The sequence below is a fragment of the Anoplopoma fimbria genome, chromosome 20 (genome assembly GCF_027596085.1).
Source record: "Anoplopoma fimbria isolate UVic2021 breed Golden Eagle Sablefish chromosome 20, Afim_UVic_2022, whole genome shotgun sequence".
Taxonomy (NCBI): Eukaryota; Metazoa; Chordata; class Actinopteri; order Perciformes; family Anoplopomatidae; genus Anoplopoma; species Anoplopoma fimbria.
Window position 1 is genome coordinate 20,962,412 of NC_072468.1, and position 22,504 is coordinate 20,984,915.

General features: G+C 37.8%; 1 protein-coding gene across 1 annotated transcript in view; it reads right to left on the reverse strand.

The window, feature by feature from the left end:
• Positions 1-3,727: 3,727 nt before the first annotated feature.
• The window catches only part of LOC129109628 (mannosyl-oligosaccharide 1,2-alpha-mannosidase IA), a 173,071-nt gene continuing 154,294 nt past the window's right edge, over positions 3,728-22,504 (reverse strand). Inside the window, 8 exon segments of the mRNA XM_054621734.1 lie at positions 3,728-5,268; positions 7,101-7,216; positions 8,671-8,843; positions 12,607-12,826; positions 15,548-15,663; positions 17,426-17,519; positions 17,637-17,760; positions 22,329-22,423. Coding sequence (XP_054477709.1) covers positions 5,127-5,268; positions 7,101-7,216; positions 8,671-8,843; positions 12,607-12,826; positions 15,548-15,663; positions 17,426-17,519; positions 17,637-17,760; positions 22,329-22,423 — 1,080 coding nt within the window. The 3' untranslated portion in view covers positions 3,728-5,126.

Here is a 22,504-nt window from a genome sequence, read left to right on the forward strand (position 1 = left end):
AGCACCCATGCTGAATCTGCTGTCTCAATAGTGTGATTGTTCTGTAGTGGCCCATCCTCCTTGTCAATTAAGTGTTTTAATGTGTAAAGGCATTAAGGAGCCTCATGAGTGAAGTAATTTAACCCAGAATCATGATTAAAGCTAATACTAATTGTCATGTATAAATATGAATTTGTCACACTGCCTTGTCTGTGACACACCACTTACTGCTCTCTCAGGAATTTACAGCTTTGAAGATGCCAGGAATTGTTAAGAGCTCTACTTTACTTGTACAGTATGTGAAACATCTCACCTTTTCACTGAGGTACCGCATTAACTTAAGTAAAGACTTGTATTGTTGGTTTGACCAATCTTACACATTGACATTTTTATATCTTTCTTTATTGTAAGGAGGTTAATATAATTGACAGTAACCAAAGTGAGGTTGTGGATTTTCTGAGAAAATTGTTTCTGGTAAGGCACAGTTGTTTTTTTCAATCATATATGTTAGATCCTTTGAGCCTCATGAATGAACTGCCATTCTTGTCAATTGTACTGCGGTGACAGCAGAGACTCTAAATGGTCAAAACCTTTAACAATAAAAAAACATCTGCATGGTTTGATAAGTGAGTGGATGCATTTTTGCTATAATTGTAAATAAAGCCCTAAAGGCAGTGATTCTCACTGTGGCTTATGGGGACCCCCAGGAATCCATGGTGCAGTGTCAGGGGGTCCGTGAAGTAATTTGCTTTATACATATACCTGTAGAATGTCTTTAAAAAGTCATAGTTTATATGGCATAAAAGGTCATAATGTAATATGTCATAAAATATCATAGAATAACATGTTGTACAAAATCGAAGTACGGTTTGTCATTAAAAGGTCAAACTGTACTATCTTAAAGAAAGTCAAGGTATTGTATATACACAAAGTCAAAGTATTTTGAATGATCATAAGCCATAGTAAAGTATGTGATTGATAAGTCATAGTATGTCATAGAAGTTCATTGTTCAGTATGTCATAAATAAACTTATTATATTGTTCATTACATAGTATGTCGAAAGAAGTCAGTGTAATATTTCGAAAATAAATTTAAGTAAATTAAAAGTCAAAGTATAGTATTTCGAAAATAGAAATATAATTGTATGTCGAAAAAAATCACATTGCAGTATGCTAAAATAAAATCATAGTATAGTATGTGAAAAAAGGTAATTCTATAATAAGTGAAAAAAAGTCATAGTATAGTATGACCAAAAAAACAAACATTAAACTCATAGTGTATAATGTCCCAAAAATCCATAGAATAGTATGTGTTAAAGTCTTAGTGTAGTATGTTGTAAATAGTATAGTATTTGGATAAAAATCATTGTAAAAAAACTCAAAGATTCAAAGTGTACATAGTGAAGTATACAAAAGAGTCATAGTGTTGTTTGTCAAAAAAATCTCATAGTAAAGTATGTTGAAAAAAGTCATAGTATCGTATGTCAAAAAGAAAAAGTCACAGTACAGTATGACCCAAAAGGCCTTAAAAGTCATAGTGTAGTATGTCGGAAAAAAGTCATAATATGGCATGTCAAAAAGTCATAGTAAATAATGGTGGAAATTGTTTAAAGATGTATAGTGCACATAGTGTAGCATATACAAAAAAGTCCTGGTGTTGTAAGATGAAAAAAAAAATGTCATAGTATAGCATGTCGAAAAAAAGTCACGGCTAATAATGGTGAAAAAAAGTCAAAGATTCATAGTGTACATAGTAAAAAAAAGTCATGCTATAGTTCGTTGAAAAAAGTCATAGTATAGCATGTCGAAAAAAAGTGAAAGAATAGTATGACCAAAAAGTAATTAAACTCATCGTATAATATGTATAGATTATTGGTTTAGTATGTTGAAAATAAGTCATACAAAGTCATAGCATGATATTTGGATAAAAATCATTGTGTAGTAATTTGTAAAAAAAAGTCATAATATGGCATGTCAAAAAGTCATAGTAAATAATGGTGAAAAACAGTCAAAGATTCATAGTGTACATAGTTTAGCATATACAAAAAGTCAGTGTATTTTGTAGAGAAAATGTCATAGTAAAGTATGTCAAAAAAAAAGTTATAGTTTAGAATGTTGAATAAAAGTCATAGCATTGAATGTCAATCTGCCGTCATAAAAAGTCACAGTAAAGGAAGTCAAGAAACATCATAGTATAGATTGATGTAAAAAAAAAAGTCATAAAGAGTCATATTGTAGTGTGTTTATAATAGTCACAGTATAGTAAAAAAAAAGTCATAGTATTGCATGTTAATAAAACATCATTAAAAGGCATAGTAAAGTATTTTTAAAAAAGTCATAGTTTTCTTTGAGGAAATAAGTCAGTATAGCATGTCAAAATAAGTCATAGTATAGTATGTCGAAAAAAATCAATGATAGAATGTTGAGTCAAAAGTCATTAAATGTCACAGCATACTATAAAAAAATCATAGTATAATAAAATAACAGCATGTCATATAAAAGTCATAGTATAGTATTTAATACAAATCTTATGCCTATTATTAATAAGATCTGGTATTTATGACTGGCTTGAAAACAATGTTTTAAACGTATTTCCTCTGTCCTCCATTACTGGGCAGATAGAATTATAAGTGGGTGGAGTAGAAAGTGTTTTAAAATGAAGTAGTACTTGAACCAGATCCCCATGACATGCCAAGTATTCCCTGTTAAGCTGCTGCCCTGGTTGGGACAGCTGGAGGACGACTGTGGCGGCGAGATAGCGAGGGCTCTTCCCCCTCCGTTACACATCGACGGAAGGTCTTGCCAAGTCAGACAGCATTCCCCGAAACGTCTGTGTTTCTGCCGCCCTGCTCAGCTTGTTGGGGACTGTGGCAGCAGCTAAGGGAAAAGGAGGGAGAGGGGGGTTGGGGGTCGGATTATCTGTAGTGTTTGTCCTTCACTCTCAGTCTCAGGTGCATTCAAATGGACTGTGATCCTCCCATGTATGTCTCCAGGCGAGCTCACGTGTACAAACTGTGCCCTTCACTTTAGCCCTTCTTTTAATTATCACACCTTCTCTCACGGGGAGGAATAATCCTGACCTGTAGCAGAGAGCTGCATGCCTCAATTACGGTAACATTTGCCCTTAGTATCTGAGCCCAAACACTTATATATTAGTCCTTCTTTTAAGGTGATGGTAAGATTAATGGAACTAGATCCATGACATTTAAGTCCCGATTTTTCAAACGACTATTAAATGTCAATCCTGTCGATAATGAATGCTGATTCTATTTAAAGCAAATGAAAAATCACTTCAAGCCGACGCACCGAAATTAGGATTCAGATGACAGCAGGTAGAGTCAAATCATTTGGGGAGGGAGGTATTAGATTTTGCTTTGTTGGCCTGACACCATGAGAGAGAGGTGCCATGGCAAAACCCCATTAGTCATTTTCTCGTCGTGATTGCTGGAACCTTCAACAACCCTGAGACATCCCCCTTCAATTAAATCTGTAATGAGCTTCCTGGATCCAAATACCCTAACAAATATAAGGAGCAAATGAGTAGAAGTTTCTTTCCTTTTTGTTAGTCACTGTATGTTGTTTTCTTCTAACTTGCTGCTGTAAAATAGTCAAAAATTAGTGGAAAACAAATAGTACAGAAAGTAGGGCCTTGTTGTTTTTTTGTTTTTTTTACTTTGTATCTACGAAGCAAATAAGGCTGATTAAAAGAAGAAAAGAAAGAAAACACACAACAACCAGGCTTGTTTTAAATGTACAAAGTTGCACAGGTCTTTTTATCAGTATTTGAAAATATCCAACAATGAAAGTTAAATCAAACAGTAAGAATAAGTAATAATAATTAATATCAGCGATAACTAGACTTAAAGTCAGAACATTTTAGTTTTTTTTTTTTTTTACTGAAACACCTGAGGGAAGCAAATCAAACGAGAACCCAGAAAAAAAATAACCACTGAAGTTTAGAAAAAAAAAAAAAAAAAAAAAAAAAGATCACAAATTAAGTATCAAGACAAGCTCATACAGGGGTCATTCACTTCATCTGTATGTACAGCACATTCGCTCCATAACTGTGCAGGACAGCAGTGATGAATAGAACAGTGATGAAAATGAAATCTCTCCGCTCTCTGGCTCACAGCCTTTGACGTCAGTATTGGCAGCTGTATAGATTCACATATAAAGGCAGGGTGAAGCAGAAAAAACTACAACAGAAACAGGAAAACTCATTTGGAGCTGGCGCAAATGTGTTCTTTTCCCTTTATGCATGTATTACAGCCACAGAACTGACACGACTCCGTTTGTAACTTTGATTTGAAAGGCTGAGAGGACTGAGAAAGCTTTGCCCTTTACACAAATTAACCCAAGCATACAGTGGAAAGTCATCCCAACATCATTATTTTTTTAATTGTCCCTGGATGCATAAGACACTGCCACGTTCCTGACACCCCCGAACTTTTAAGAAATTCATTCAAGCTTGTTTCAGTAAGAAACATGACATCAACGTTAGTTTGGAGGTGAATTTGAGAATCACATTTCGTGTTTGTCTGTACATTAATCAATATTCATTACAATTCAAGCCTTGTAAATTTAACTTTCGGTCAAAACTCACCAAAAACACATTACTGGAAAGAGGGAAATGCAAAGAAACCTTTGGTCAAAGAGTGTACTCACAAAGGAAAAAAAAAAATGCAATGACAATATAAGGAAATCATTCATCACTTAAGATTAACGAAACAACAAACTCAAAGAGCAAAACTCTCAAGTTGTCTTCTGTACGTTTCTCTCTCTTTCTAACAATATGGCCCATAGTTCAACCCTCCTCCCATTACATTTGGGTCTGCAAGTTATACTGGTTTCCTCACAGAGGAAAGAAGGAAAGAAAAAGGTGCTCTTTTCATGAAAGTCATGTTTGTCTTGATTGTCCACAAAAAAAAGAAAAGAATTGCCAGCAGGAAGTAACCCCGGCGCAAGGATATACAATCACAGCGTAAAACGATGGCGTCCTTTACTGGAAAGGAATCGAGAGTCCACAACACGCTCCTGAAAAGACTCTGAACCTGCATTGGATTGGTGTTTTGCCATATTTGTGTGACTCTGTGTGTACACATGAACTGTGCAAATGTGTCCGTCTCAGTTGTTGGTAGCGTTCAGTCTCATTCGGAGACCGTCTTGTCCTGTGTCGCTTCGTCCTGCTGGCAGCTCTTGCGGATGATGGGCAGCGGATGGGCTTCTGTGTTAAAGACCCAGTCCTCCAGAGGGAGAAGGTCATCATCAGAGAAGAGCAGGTACAGATACCTAGAAATACAGGAAAAACAAAGGTTATAATTTAATCAAATACTAGGCTTGTTAAATACTGTACTTTTGCTTTCTGTGCTTCCAACAAATCCAACAGAGTGACACCTCTTCACTCTAGAGGATTGCATACCTCATTTAAACTTTCAATCATATAATATCAATCATTTTAAGTTTATCAACCTTATTTTTTGGAATCAGGACCTTCAGTATGTGGGTCAAGTACATGTAAATGTCTTTGCCGTGTATATTCAAAACCACGTTTCTTATCAGAGAGTATGGCTGTGGCAGCAGAGCAGTGGGATGAAAGGAGAGATAACTAAATGTAGCTGTACATCCTCCTGTTCTAAATCATTTTATCCAAAATTGGACTAAAATTAAACTCACACTAAGATCCTCTTAAAGTATAAATTAGGCGTTTTCTGGCAGTGAACATTTTGAATATTAATAAGAATTAGATTAGTGCTGTGAGAATAAGCTGCCCTCTCACTATAGGAAGCAGTGTCTTGCAGCACTAATAGAGTTAAAATAAGTGAGTCATATGGTTTAAGGTAGAGGGGAAACCTAATTACTGTCCTGCTGCATGAATATGTGGATCAGCAGCAGACAGTTACTGCAGTGCATGTAATTACGCCGACCATTTTCTGGTGTAACCTGATTACTCTGACCATAGTGCCCCCTGAAATACGACCTTTCTCAACAGGAGTGTTCTTGTAGAAAAGACAAAAGAGAGTATTTTCTCAACTTAGAAGTATTCTCAAGACAAAGTCATCTTACTTATCCATTACGTCCGTATCTTTAAAGATAAAGAATAAAGGTAGACACATCCTATATTTTTCTTGCAGCCAAACTCCAACACAAAATCAATAATGAATAGATTCTACAAACAAGTATTGTCTGTGTAGCTTAAGCCTGATATACTAGGTGACATGATGCTTCATTAGCTTAAAGATGCCAGAAATATACACCACGGCACCAAATGTTTATAAATACATAATTTAAGCCTGTTTGAGTAACATTTGATAAAAAACTAAGTCTGGCTTTCACTATGCAATTCTGTCCTGTGTTCTGAGCAGTGTTTCTAACTCTTTTCCAATGAAAAGTAGCTTTTACTAGCTCCAAAAGTCACCAGATGACGCCAAACGCTTATTTGTATATTGGTGATGTCTAGGGCTGCAGGATAAATCTTCACAGGACGTGCTAAGATAAATTATTTGAATATATTTCTTGTTTTTTCCCTGATGGTCTGAATAAATCACTTAATTTGTTGCTAGAAGTAGACTTACAGGAAAAATAACTCTAACCTGTCATGCTCCAACTTTTTGCTGCTTGATAAAAAAGAAACACTTGCACTGTTTTCTCTGATTCTAATATGGTCCCATTGGTTAATGTAAACTTTGGACTGTGAATACTCTGAGCAGCACTGGCAATGAATCACAAGATAAATTATTTGAATATATTTCTTGTTTTTCCCCTGATGGTCTGAATAAATCACTTAATTTGTTGCTAGAAGTAGACTTACAGGAAAGCCATCCAGGTGTCTTTGCCATAAATAATTTAGAAAAGTTTACAAGTAAAATAGAAAAAAGTATGAGCATTAAAATTAACTTAAAGTACCAAAAGTAAAAGCCTATTTACGATTAATGTATGTGATTGAAATCCCCACGGATGACTCCCATAACACTGAGGCAGAGTGTCTCATTCACAGAACAGATAAAAAAGGTACAGATAGAATCCCCAGCATTAGTAATACTTTCGATATCTGTGATGGTTTATGCATGCAGGTTGTAAAAAGCCCTTTGCCTCAGGAGATGTGTTGAGGAAACAGGACTTACTTGAGTGTCTCTGAGAGGAAGAAGCTCTGCTGCATGTTATCGTGGCTGGCTGTCATGGTGTAAACGTCTCGGATCCCGGAGAAGCCTGACTCCACTCTGCAGTGTTGCTCCAGGGCCTGATGGGAGGCAGAGGGCAGGTTTAAATGCAAACATCTACAAAAACATTTTTTTTCCCTGGACAAGGTAAAGACCACCACTTGCAGTTGCCAGCATGATTGTACAAACTGAATCAATACAACTTCATCCATTTATTCATGGATATTTATTCACCCACTCAATCAGCGCTCACAGAATTGCCCTTTTCTATTCTGCACTATGGCGGGAACATCTATTCTACAGACTGTAGAGAGGCAATCATACAAGCATAAGACTGTCCCTCTGATATATTATAAGGCATCAAGAAAGAAAAAAACACTCCAAAGCAGTGGGTCAATGTACATATAAAGACAGAGTAAGCGATAGAAAGATGTCAAGGCCTTCAGCCGGCTGCACAATCGAAGCCCAAGCAATGCTAAATCTGACAAGGGCTAATGGTGAGTGGCTGAACTAGCCAAGCGGATTAGCACATTATCACCCCTGCTACAAAGGGCTGGCTTATGTGTGCTAATTAACAAAGACCCCGCTGTGTTCATACTTGATGTTCACGAAGAGAAGCGTTGTGCACCGCTTCCAACCTTTGTGCCCGATAATTAAAAGGCTCGTCAAAGTCGTCAGCCTGATCTCTCCACTTCCGTGCACGCACTAAATGAATGCTAAATCTATCATGCCAGTCCTCTACAGTTTACTACGACTAATGTCCTGTCTATTGCCACATTAATAACGGTGCTCCCTGCACAACCTTCACCTCCTTCCTGCCAGTGGGACTGCTTGATCTACAAGCTAATGTATAGTGCGATATCAAGGAAGCTGGTTGAGGCTAATTGAGGGTGTTAAAGGGGCTTGACATAGTTGGTGAGTGCAATTTATAAAATCAGAGTATAAGCTACTTCTTAAACAGAAAAGTCTAGGGTGTCAAATTATACTGTACTGAATCTCCCACTTAACAAATTGGGTGAAATTAGTTTTTTTTACCAGACTGTTCTGAATATATGACAATATTTCTTTCTGGTTGTTGCATCAGAAGACACAGCTCCAAGGGCACTGAGGCACAAATAACTAAACTATATAAACTATTCTGATGTTGTTAGTATGCACATTTCTAGTCTTTGAATAAAATATCACATCCACTTCATCAAATGTAATAACCAGAGACAAAAAAACTTTTTTATTTGAGCCAAGATGGTATATGACATGTTAAATAAGATTGAGAATTTGGCATAACTAAGCAAGAAGAATGTGGGGTTTACATTCGGTTTTCTTGTAAAAAACCTTTTCCCTAATAAAAAAGTCTTAGGTAAAGATAACAGTCTTCTGAAGACTCTTATATTTCGACTAAGAGTACCTCAGGGCAGCTTTGCCAACAGTTCTAGTGTGATAAAAGTTTGTGTTCAAATGATAAAAAAAAATGTTAATGCATTTTTTAAATATCTTGCTATAAATAGCATTTTTTAGCTCTGTTGGAGTATCTCACCTCAACAGCTTCCCAACCCCACTCTCTGTACTTGGGGTCGTGGGTCAGTCTCCACATGTACATGTAGCTCTCGATGACTTCTGGTCGTAGGATGTAATATCTGTCGCTCAGCCTGGTTGCTGTTGCTTCTCCTCCGCCGTCAAATCTGAACGCCTCAGGTCCCAGTTTGGTAGCTGACGGAGATAAAAAAAATAAAATAAAAACAGAAGAGATTTTTATTCGGTAAAAATAAAATGTTTTTTAACAGATCGGCAATCAGTTTTGTAAACCTAAAAATCATAGCACACTGAAAATGTTCTTTCTTTTCTGCAAATGAACAAACAAACATCACAGTGCACACAGAACATCCAATTATTGTTACTTTCAAAGAGAGGGCTCAAGGTTAAACAAAGAAGACCTCTGCAGCTGTCCAGATGGTCTGTTGGCTTTTCATTTTTCTCTCTGTCTCCTCATTCTTCCCCATTCTTCGATTATATTTATATATTTATATCACAATTCAATACCACATGGCAAAGAGATTCTATTCATGATACAGCACAAAGGAATCTACTCTTGCCAAGGTCAGGACAGGAGCATCGGCATAGAAACGTCTCAGAAACATGTTTGAAGTGGAAGGTGTTTTAAGACGAGTCTGACATTTTGTTTTCTACCTACTGGGCTCTTGCTCGGACATATATTTTTTTTCCTCTGGTTTATCATTTGTGACTTTGGCCAACAGCTGTGTAGAGGCTTGGAATAATTGGGCCGTATTTGAGGAAGCAGGTTATTTGAGGTCACCGATGGTTTGCCAGTAGCTTCATCTGATTGGACCAGACATTCACCCTGAATAAGAGGTCAGTGTGAGAGACAGCAGAGCTGACTGGTAAACTAGTCTGTTATAGTGTGGATGAATGAGAATGTTCAAGCAAGACGAGGAGAAATATGACAATCAAATATTTACTGTAACAGACTTTACTGTACAAATATTACTGTATAAAAATGTAAAGTTGGGAGAAATTAGTGTGAAACAGTGAAATCTCCCATCCTCATTTGTTTCCCTCATTGTTTACATTTATGTTTACTAGCCTATCTTTTCTTCTTCTCTGCCTTTGTTGGTGCATTGCTACTATTCTTGGCTCATTATATTTACTGTCACATGTAGAACAATAGAATAGTGGCAAACCATTGGCAGGAACGCTGGCACGCTGACATTTACACCATTGTGTATACGCATGAGAAAACAAAACAGGGTCCTACTCATGAAAAACTGGCCCACAGCACAACTAGTGGTCAAAAAACTCACATGGTACCTTTAACTATTATCTTGATGAAATCTAACAAAATGTACACCCTCACTGCACCAACTCAGCCGGCACAACACCATAAGTATGCCACACCTGTCCCTCCACAGCTCAGAGCCTCTCCTCTCCAACTGAAACACTTTTCACTACATAAATCTGTTTCCGAATCACACTTCACTTTTGGGCTGTTTACTTCCTCCTGACAGCCTGTTTTTGAACTTTAGTAATTCTCTGTGCTGTTGATGCTCGTGATTGGAATGCTAACGCTAATTCAACGGAGGATCATCGGTAGCTCACAGCGCAGACAAAACACAATCGATTTTTTTCCCCCACAAGTTCATCAGATGAATGGATCGCCTGTGTCAAACACAATTTAGAAGTTTGTCTCAGGATTTGTTCGACCCGCTATGGGAACTGAACAGCAACCTTTTTCACCAAAATACATTTTGTTATGTATGTTCATCATTGGATCGTTTTACCAACCAGTTTCCTCCCCCACCTGCTTTTTGTACAAGAGTATATTTCCTCAGGCGAAATCCAGTCTACTGTGTTCTGTTAATCCCTGTTGAACATTAATGATTACAGATCAAATATGAATTTCGTCCTATATTTGAACAGTAGTTAGAATAAGATGTGATGTGCTGTCTGTCTTTTGAATTTGCTCCATCTAAGGCACGAAGCAAAAAGCATTAAAAATTCCATTACCCATTTTCTCTGAAACCAATAATATTTTCCTCTTCCTGCTGCTTCCCATGAGACCTCCATTTTCCAGCATCAATCTGCTGCTGTGAAGGTGGCAGATATCAAGAGCAGCAGCAGGAGGAGAGTCTTTAAGGTATGCCTACTTAAGACAAAGCTAAATTGCAGCCACTTTACGCACATGCAATAGCAAATCTCTCTATTCCCTCTCTCTCTCTTTCTTTTCTGCAGACAGCTAATCCAAGAGCTGCTAAGCACCATCCAGTCCCATTTAATGAGTTAAGAGAAACCTGGTGGAGGACTATGAAAGGGAAGCCTTTTGGGCCTGCAGATCAAAAGTATTCAAACCTGCTCTGTGATGAGTCACATTATCTGACTGGAGAAGCGAAGGCGAGTGAACGCTTGAGGATGAATCCTTACAGCCCTCCCAACAGAGGAGGGGGTGAAGAAAAAAAGAAGCTTGAAATTAGCAGAGGAGATTATTGTCAGGGCCAAGACAGATGCCAGGGAGGAGAAGAGATCAAACAACAGCCCTTTCCAAAAAAAGGAGGCAGGCTTGTTGCTGGCAACTTCCTCTTCTTTTCATTCTCTATTGCATTTTTCTCCTGGGTATATCTGTGTTTACTCCTCTCCTCTCCCTCATTTACAGGTTGGAGCCGCAGTAGATTCGCCTGTGGACTCAGTTTCTATTACTCTTCAATACGTTATCTCCATTTTTCCCTCCTTGTCTCTTTTCTTTTCTTTTCATTCTTTCTCCTGAATTATAACAGAATGTGATTATCAGTATCTAACACACTCAGAGACACCTCCATGTCTGCTGTTGCTGCCTACAGCTGTGAGACGTTAGAGAACAATCAAGGACTTTAATTCTTCTTTGCTGCTCCTTATTAGGCCTGTTGTCTCTCTGTTGAGGTGAAGCCACCGACAGAGATTCTCATTATGAGGCAGGGCAAAATTGAAATGCCTGAGGCCTTTTTAATTTACGATACAGATCTCCTAGACCCGTCATTTTCTTACTCTGAATGACCTCTCTTAAGAGAGACAGATATCGTGCACCACAACCGAGCTCGAACTTAAGCTTTTATCTTTATAATGGCCAATGAAATCGATCCAAAGAGTATGAACACCAAGTAGAAAATTACTTATGAGTTCAAATTTCAGATGACAAGTTTTAATAAAGATAAACAGTATATTGTGTTTATGTGATTAAACAAATAATAAACAAATAATTTACTACTCAACCAGATTCTCTCTCATTGGAATTCAGCAGGTCAACAGGTTGCATGTCTCGTTGGGTTCAGGATGTTTTTTTCTTAAAGCTTTGGGCTAGACTATTTTCAAATGTAATTTAATTTAAAAAAAAGATCTCTGTCTTTCTGACTCTGCCAATTGTCCATGTTGATGTCTGTCATGTTTTGTACGTAGATATGCAAAGTTGATCCACCAACCAGAAAGGTGGAAAATGCATTATGTTGAGATGCTATAATGTTGCATGTTGGGAGCTGACTGTGATGTCTGTATTTACACTAAACATGTGTTGGTCTGTTGTCAGATGAGTTATTTTCTGCGAGTGAGAAAGCCTTAAAAAGAAAGCATGTAACTTTGTCTCTGCAGAGAAAAAAAAAGTTTGGGTCTGGAAGGTGCAGGTACGGGATGGAATCAGGTCTTTTATTTTATTTTGGTTCAATTTCTAGCACTCACAACTAAATGATCAGGAAATAAAGTATTGAATCCTTAATCCTAAGCATGTGCAGAACTCTATTTTGAATTTTGATACAGGCCATGTTTAAGAGTAAAAAAAAAATCTTTCTATTTGACATGGTACATTTAAATCTACAATAAAATGTGCAGCAATATTCCTCCTCATGGACGACATTGATCCTCCTGAACTGAACTATTGTCCGGCCTCTCAGAGCTATAAGTATCCCTCTTCAGCGTTCCTGACATTTCCACTCACCTGAACGAGTGTAGCTCTCGTGGCACGTGTGCGTGATCTCAGCAGCCAGGTCCAGGAAGTGTTGCCTCTTCTCCGGCGCTCCATCGTCAGCCCCGATGCCGATCATGCCCCCGGAGAAGCAGGCCAGGTGGCCCATCTTATGGTCCAGGATCCCTCCCCTCCACTCGGCCATGTAGGTGAGACCACCGGGGGACTTTTGCACCAGGTTGGCTTCAATCGCCTGCAGCAACACAAGGTCAGGAATATTTAAACCAGCATTACCTTAAGGTTACAGTACGTGTATTTTACTGAGTATGAGTACGTTATGTAGTACTTTTTTAATGACGCAACAGTTGTAGCTTGTGCTAAGTGAACCCAACAAAAAAAACATCACCCTCCAAGACCTAACTGTGCTGCAATGATGCCATTAACACTTTTGATCTGACAGATGCAACCTGCAAAGTGTACCTATAGACATTGTTTTCTATAAATGTCTGTATATGTGGACGATCTTCGAACAGGGCGATGAGTCCAACATGGCTGCCACACTGTAAACGTCTGCTTTTATATGTTAAATGATGTATGTGAACAGGAAGGCAAACCTCTGAGGGATTTCATCTGATATCCTGAAGAAGTCTAGTACTCTTTCTTCAATAAATGATCAAAAGACGGATGGACAAGGAAGAGAAAATCAAAAGGGAGGTTTTTTTTATCGAAAAAATGAATCTCAACTTTCTTTTTCTGAGAAAGAAAGTTTTTGTGCATTTATGCCTTTTTTTGCAGCCGTGTTTCCTGTCAGCACTTTATCTTTTATAAAACAGATTATAACCGTTAGAAGGAAATCTTATAAGATAATTTCTGAACAATTTATCATTCTGTCTTTAACAGATTGTGTTTTTTTTCTTTCTCATCTCCTTCTCATCTATTCTACGCTCATTTTGCATTTGAATACAGGATTTCGTTATTCAGCAGCAACACCAGACAAGGTGCTGATAATTAAAAGTGTAAGTTCCCTCTCCAATCTCAGGTCCAATCATTCATTCTTTTTTTTGTAACAGCTCTTTTAGGATCTGCTTGGGAAAACAAAATGAGACATCATCTCTTAGATTTATTTGTGAAGGCGTTCGGTTTGTGGATTTGGATATTTGAATTTCAATTTACTTGTTGACAGTGATAATCAGTACTGTGGTATGTAGTTTTTTTGTATCCTTCATGTACCGATTACCTCCTACCCCTGGTGTCCAACAGAAACCTTTTATGCTAAATGAGGGTTGATAAAGATGAAACCTGCTGCGGACAAAACACTCTAATGTGTATACTATGCAAGATTATAAATACAATGTTCTCAGAAAAAAAAAAGGCTTTTTTCTTGAGGGCTGATGATTTTCCTGCTAATTAGCTGTTGTTAGCAGTAATCATGGCATAGACTAATTGGAAAATGTTCTCTCATTCAACACTGTGTTTTAATTAGTAATCTACTTCTATTTGAATGCCAAAGATAATGAGGTGTCCTGCGCCTTCACCTTAGATCTCTGTACAAACACACAGTATATAACTTAATCTGATAGCACGGGGGTCCCTGGCCATTTAAATACCGAGTCGCAGGAGAGAAGGACAGTCTGTAATTAGCAGTTATGCCTCTGGCTTGACCCTCCAATGAGAACTGAGGAAATCTCAATGGCAATATTAAGTTATTGTCTGTGATACAGTAATTGTTGCCGGAGGGAATGTGCTTTACTCCGACATTATCTCCATTAAAGATGAAAAACAGATGGATTCTGATGTTTTTATTTTATGGATCTGTATACTGTGCAGTGGGTTCATGTGAACAGACTTTTTTTTTTTGCAGGCAGTGGGAGTGCTACCAATTTTACATGACAGTTTATAAATACATGAGTCAGTGGCCGTCTAATCACATTATGCAGTACCAGGAAGCTTTCCTTTCCGATATCATCTTCCTTCCTTTGCCCTATGACCGTTCCACTGAGAGCATCTCTGTCACAAAAGTACACCGGCTGTATATAATCACGGTGGTTTGAATAAACGCATCCATTACAGCCCTACATCCGCTACTGAATAGGATCCACTGAGTGTCAATAGGAGAGAGACTCATCTATACATCTATGAAAAGAAAGCCCTCTGGTTTTGAGTGAAAAGAGGACATTTAACTGAAGTGCAGTATAGACACTTTCAGACATGCACATTATTGGTATGTAGATGTAATGGCAATTTAAAACATAGGTCCAATCTGCTACATCACTTTTACTTAACATCTATGAGAGCACTGTTAATGGGTTGTAAAACTACGTCTGAGTTTTATGCCGTCATATAAAAAAAAGAACAAGATCAACATTAACGATCTATATTCATCAATGCGTTTCCATGGATGAGCAAACATCAGCAGAACTCTATACGTACAGTACGTGAAAAAAAAAAACGGGAACTATAAATCAACTTAATGTTGTGCCACTGATTGGTTGTGCGTGTGTCAGGTTTAATAAAACAGGCAGCTCTCTAATAATGTCAAATGATATAATTGATGAGACATTTTATTAGGGGATTCACTCAGTGAGAAGGGGGGGGCGACCCTCATCGATCAAGTTTCCAGTCGAGCTCACAATGGTCGTTAATTAAGGCTTCAACTGCAAAATACTGGTTAAAAATCCATCTTTAATGCAGTCTGTGTGAGCACCAAGAAATTTCCAGTAACTGACATCTTTGTCTGAATGAATAAACACAATCACTTTAACAGATAAAGGAACTCAGTCTTCGATTTTCCTCTATAACTTTAAGCAACGTACCTTATGTCTGTTTTCGTTGTTTAATCTAACACTCTTTGTCTTGAGTGTGAAGCTCTTTGTACACATTTTTTGATTGCAGGCTTATGCAAATCACTAACTATCATCATCTGATCTAATGGAGCCATGCCTAAGCGTGAAATGTAAGATTTTAATTTCCATACCTCCATCGCACCGTAGTACATCTTCTTCGCGTCTTCGTCCGTCTTGTCTGACATCAGGTATGATTTGATCAGATACTCGTAGAAACTATCCCCGAGGCCACCGATGGAAACGTGATCTAGGAAATAAATAAAAATATTCAGTAGGGTCACATACAGGTCTGTACTCAGGTTATCTGCTGGTCATGAAAATACTTAAAAATGCATTGAATATGCTTTGAGTTTCCTCAAAAAGAACAAATGTTTTTGTGTGCAATCAGGCTGTTGGGATTAAACTAAAAGTGGGATTATTGTCACAATGGATTGTGAGAACATGAGGTTGTTCAATCCTTTAAATCAGCACCATCAGACCTGTAGCAAATACCGTCACTACTGCTAGCTACTGTAATGAGTAAGTGAATCGCCGCATAACGGGCAAGTGTTGATTTTAGCAGACACTTAAATCTATGAATAAATCCTTTTCATTGGTTAATGCATCTATCCATCTAATGCAACTCATCCAGGTTAAAATAATTCAATGAATCATCCCATTATAAATTATTGTTTAATGATGGCAAACACTCCTAAATATGATATAATATTAAATAATTCTAGGCCATACTGTTTTTGTTTTGGTTTGAGATAATACTTTCACACTGCTGGTATAATGGGGATAAAGGTATTCAAATGGGCCCTATGTGGTATTAAAGGGTCCCAACAAGTCCTAAATATAACTTTGCAAATCCTACAAGAAACCCTGTTATTACATTTAAAAAACTAAGTCTTAAAGCTCACCATGACATCTAACTAACTGACTAACTCATGTCTGGTTTGCTGGAATCACAGTGTTAGAATATCACAAATAAACTGCATTTTCTATATTTTCTCATTCTTTTAGGGCTTTTCTGGTTAATTCGTGGCATGCATGATCATGTTTCATGAACCCATCTGCTCTCTGTTCACTAATAGTAGAATTTTTTTAATTATGTAAAACACTTAAAGCTTGTGAGTGGTAACTGTAAGTCCACGTTCAAACTCATAAAGATGAATATGATATTGCAGTGGGAGGCATGCATCCTGCAAGTCTTCACCCATCCACCCATCATGCTCTTTGAATGCACACACACGTTTGCTGACTCCCCCGCAAGGTTATCACAGTGCTGCTGTGATTGTCCTTGACATAGACAGAAGAGGGTGAGCTGAGAAGTGAAGATTTATTTTTTCCCCCTTTGTTGCAATAAATATATACAGGTTTGCTTCTCTATACTCTCACCCACAACAATTAGCCTCTGTAATCTCACAGATTACCACTGTTTCACTTCCAATGTCGTCTTATTCCATGATTTCTTTCTTTTCCACGTCTCCTTTCAGGTAAATCGGAAAGATCCAATTTCCTGAAGTAATTGAATTCATTATCATTTTAATAACCCAGAGCAATGGGAGTATATAGACATTGCTATGAGCCTGATATTAAAAAATGAAAAGAAATAGACGGATGGGTGGGTGACATAGATGAGCAGCCATAAGAGCTTTGACACATGAGGTGACTCAAGGTCTGTCACTGTTGTGAAAGCCAAATGAAAGAGTCAGAAATGGGGAAGGTAGAAATGAGAAATGACATTCAATGAACTCAAAGTATTTTACTTCAATGCAACACTGGGATAACATAATCATTGTAATACTTACTAGGTAACAAGAATGACCTTTCCATGGGCAGCTCAGAGAGTGATTTGTCACCAAGATCACATGTAAACCTTGTTTTTTTTTTCTAATAATGCAAGAAAGCCATTGACCTTGTCCTTCATTACAAATTGAACTCTCCAACCCAAATGTACCCATACAATAATCTCAAAGAAGTTTATCCAGAATGAAGGTTCCGTATTCAGCTAACACAGTACTTACGTTGGACCCAGTTGCCGCTGACTGGACTGAGGAAGTTGGGGTACAGGCCGTGGGGTTTTTCAATCTTGTTCAGTAGTTTTCTGATGTTCATCACCTGCAAAGACACCAGGGTACCATGAATATCAGAATACTACACTCCGGATCCATGGTCAAACTTCAGTAGAATTGTCCTGCAAAGTAAAACTGGGAAAATATACTGCATATATCAAACCTTCTCTGTGTAGATGGGATTCCTGGAGAGCTCCGACAGATGGACAAATTCGAGATGAAGAGTCCCGAACTCAGCCAGGATGCTGCTCCCGGCTGAGGCCCAGCCCCAACTCCAACTGGTGCCACTGCAACAATAACCAAACAGGTAGACTAAGTCTCATGGTGGTTACACACCAGCGTCTTCAAGGACAAACACTTTCTTAAGATTACTGCATATGTGCAGTGTGTTAAGGAAAAGTAATCACCAGGTTTTAATTTAGGTGCACCTGACACTTTGTGTTCATGTCAAAAACACGATAAGCCGAAGTATGTTTATTTTCTCTTTAGGTGGGCGAAAGGGGAACCTGAGGCTACATAATGATGATCAACAAGATTGTTAGTGAAGAGCACAGCTGACCTTTTGTTTTGTGTGCTTCTTTATTTCACTGTTTGTCAGATTTAATATCATAAACAGCAGGTAGTTCTTTATTTCAACAGATTGATCACAACCACTTTTGTTTTCTTTACTGCTGAGTAATGCAACACAGCTACTTCTTGAAAGCAACCATGTTCACTCATTAGAATATTAAATGTTAAAATCTACTAGAGGACAAGAACAGTAAACTGAAATTTAAGGAATATGCAAAAAGAACTGACACCAAAAACTACAAAAAAGCTTCTCTCATGCTTTGTGTAGTAAAATACTGGTATGTTCTAATATTATCCAAAAAATAAAATAAAACATAAAAGGTTTTTTCTCAGTATCACACTGAACAAAGTTAGAGAAAGTCGCCTCTCGTTTTTTATTCCATTTTCAGATGGAAATCAATAATCTAATCTACTGCATGTCTCCAGAGATGTGTATAATGCATTCCATCCAAGAGCTTATCGATCCATTTGAGCATTCAGCTGTTGTCATTTTATGGTTTTCAGAGTTGGACCATGTATCATCCTCCCACACTCACTCTTTCTCAACTGTGTGCAACACCAAAGCTGAAACAATTATTCGATTAAACCTTTAGCATTTGACAGAATTAATTACATCAATTTTTGATGGTCCCAGCTTCTAAATTTAGAATATGTTCTGTGTATGATGCAGTAGTAAATTGAATAAGTGATTACCCACCATTGAAGCTAGGGTGTGTAATGCATTTTAGAGTCCTTTTTTTGTCATATTTGTTAAAATTCTCTTTACATTGACAGCAATCATTAAATCACATGGTCTAAAAAAAAAGAAAAATTGCACATTAGAGCTGCTAGCTTGACAGGAGCAGTACAACCGACTGTTGAATAAAATAGTTTTAGATGAAGAAAAAGGTAACAATTAACTTTCATGAACTGAAAACACACTATGAAAGGGTTAAAGCTGTAAGACCAAAACACATCTCCCAGACCGAATAACACCGTGGTAGCAACATGTCAATCACAAGGTAGCCACGCCCTAAAGCATACCCTGCTTTATGGTCTATTTTACTCTAAATTGGACCATCATTTACTAAATGAACATCATGCTGTATTAAAGAAGACTTAAAACTAGAGATTGAATGTTTACTGAGGTAATAAATCAAGTGAGAAGTAGAGTCATTTTCTCATAGACCCCTGTTGGCCATTAGAAAGAATGCACGTTTAAGCCAATTCAGCATCAGCTTCACTTTTCAGACCCCGAGGTTGCCGCCTGCATTGACCTGATCTTGAATCTTGCCAAATTCTTTGATGTCACTGAGTAAAGACGGCTTAAAAAGTTACTTAGAAACTACGAACATCAAGGTCAGAAACACATAAGACCATTCAGTTTAATGACCTCAACTCAGTGTTGGTAATATCACTCTGCAAATCTATTTCTCAGTTAATGTGTGCTCTCTGAAATGGTGCACTAATGCACGGCTATGATTACTTGAGGCAGAATGTATCAGTAGAATGACTTTACATATCCTCTAATAGATGCTGGAGACATCCGGTAATGAATTGAACTGAATTTGTAAGAAGGGAATACGATGGAGGGGACATAAAAAGGTGGGAGGTGGGTGGTGTGTGAGTCAAAGAGTTTGCTACTCTGATGAATGCATCCATTAAAAGTTTGGGGGCTACATCATTAGTAGCTCTGGCTCGAGTCACATCTGATTCCTCCTTTAAGAAGAATCAATCTAAGAATCAAGGCGGAGGTGCAGGGCAGCGGGTGGTGTGTTTAAGTGTGTTTGGAAAGGTGGAGGAGATGGAAGGACTCATTAATCTTTTCACCCCTTTTAACAAACACACGCTCACATTCTGCCAACGCTATCAGCAATATGATGAGGTGTAGAAAATAATAAAAAATGTAAAAATCAATATTGCATGTCACGCATAATATGTTGCGGAAATTTACATTTTTGTGCATCTTTACAGAAGAGCTGAAATAATTCTAGTGTTCGATGATACTAGGAACACAAACACACATCATCACAACTGTGACCTTTCAATATGAGGGTTTAAAGTGCTATCAGGAGCATCATCAGCATCTTAAAGGGCTTTTTAGCATTAGAAAACGTTGACATTACGTTGTTCTTTTTTAAAATTTAGTTTAGTGTGTATGATAGTATCTACACACATGTTGCCAAAGTATAAAGTGTTAATGTATTACCGCACATTGAAAAGGTTTCATCGCAGGTAGAGTGAAGTATAATGAAGAAGCTGGTTGTGAAAAGTACTACTACTACAAAAAAGTTTTCTGTTACCTTAAGCAAAAAAAAGTAGGGCTAGTACTAATAAATAGTTTCATCAATGATTAAGCAGCTGATTATTTTCTTGATAAATCTTGTGATTTGATTTCAAAATGGCTGTTCTCTAACCAACAGTCAAAAACCTTGAACTTCTCCTCCAGGCACGTTTTAAAAATTGTACAAATACTCTGCTATGATTCCGATTTTGTTTAATATTTTTTCCCCACAAAAAATAAAAAATAAAAAACTTTGACAAGGTGTTGGAAGCACATTTAAGAAAATCAGTTTACAGTCCAATAAAACAAATAAACCCAGAAATCCTCATAATTGACAAGCAGGAACTAGAGAATGTCGCTTTTCTGTCTATTAACTAATCACTTAGTCAATTAACCTTCCCAGCACTTAATAAAAAGAGATCTGGTGTGAGGTGAGATCTGAACTTTCATCTTGTTGCCATCTGATGTTGTGTACCAACCTATCACCTGCAGATGTTTTGCGGATCACAATAACACAAACATGCAGGAAATGACTCATAAGTCCTTCACTTGTATACGGAAACACTTCCCATATGGAGTCAAAAGCACAGGCTGTGCAGCAGAACTGAGCTCCCCTTTGTGCAGACGTACTGCTTGTGTTCTGGTACACGTTGCATATGTTCTATTCAAGGGACGTGTGTGTGTGCACGTGTGTGTATAGAGTGGATTTACACAACACGTTGCTCCGTTCACCCCACATGACCGTGGTAAGGGCAGCCTGGTGCCTCCTGCCCATCTGTACCACAGGCCCATCATGGTGATGTAGCAGGAATGAACTGTAGAAGAAGGTAATTAAATCTGCCAGCAGCTGTCCAGCTTGGCTGGCAAATGGTAGCAGGTGGATGACAGAGGTGCCAGGAAGTGTTTTATAAAATAGGATTAGGCAGTGAGAGGATTGGAGGATTTACTAAAATCTTAAAAACAGACCCAAAAAAAAGCAGTTTAAATCAGACTAATTAACTTTCAAAAATCAAACACTGCTGTATGAGCGTAATAGTCTAGATCCACTCACAGGACACTTAATGAATCTGAATCATAAAGTAAACTTTTTTCCGCTGGTGTTGATGTATGAAACAGAGGTAAAGTCAGTAAAGTCAGGCTGTGGGTTTGTCAGCTAGCGATGATAATTTGACTGTCACAGTCCCTGACACAGTGCTGCTATCAGCGCCACTTTGTCAGGTGTTTCTGTCTCACTATAAAACTGTTAAATCTAAAAACAAGAGGCACGCTGAACATCGCCACTCTTGTTTGAAAAGGATCAAACCCAAATCCAAACACAGAGAGATTCATGGTCAAATTGTTCTAAAATGACTTTAGCTTGATGTTGTGCTGCGTGCCTGTGTCATTAACAAGATCGTGTCAGTGAAGATTCTTAGATTAGAAAGGTAATGGTGTGGAACGGATTAAAAATTGAACACAGCTCATTTAAATACAACCAAATATTATTCATATGATCCTCAAATGTATTTATGAACACAGATTGATTCTTATCCAAATGTTATCGTCATTGTAAAGCTCAGCCTGCAGCGGCTCCGTTGTCAATAAACAGAGCCTGTTTGTTAGACATATTGTTTCATCATTTTCTTTTCCTCATTTCTTCTTGTAATTAGGACCGAAAAATTTTGCGTCATTTTGAAACTAGAAATGTAAATCTGCTTTCTTCTTACAGAACGTGACACTTTATTTTTATGTATCATGATGCCCCGGGGCATTGCAACAGCTGAAAGTTGAAATTCAGTGCTGCTGAATGTAACTTCACTGACGATTCAGACAAAGATTGAATACAAAATTTGCTTATGTCGTCGTCGTTAACAAATCTCACTTTAAACGCGGCTCACGTTTTATGAATCAAGCCCTGGCTCTGGTTGTTAAGATGAATGAAGTGCACGTTCGCTGATTAATGCCAGCCGGCGTGATAACCCGATGTCCTCTTTTATCAGGGATGGAGGACTCTTGGAGGTGAAGGCTGGTGCTGAGACTCACCTCCCCAGGTTGATGACTCCTCGGGGGATTCCTGTTGGCGTGTTGAAGGCAGGCAGCAGCTTCTCTCCCAGCTCCATTACTTTACTTTTGTACATCTGGAGAGAAAATACAGAAGAAGGCAACCTGGTTAATATACAAACGACAAACATTTGACATGTGCATACACAAATATATTT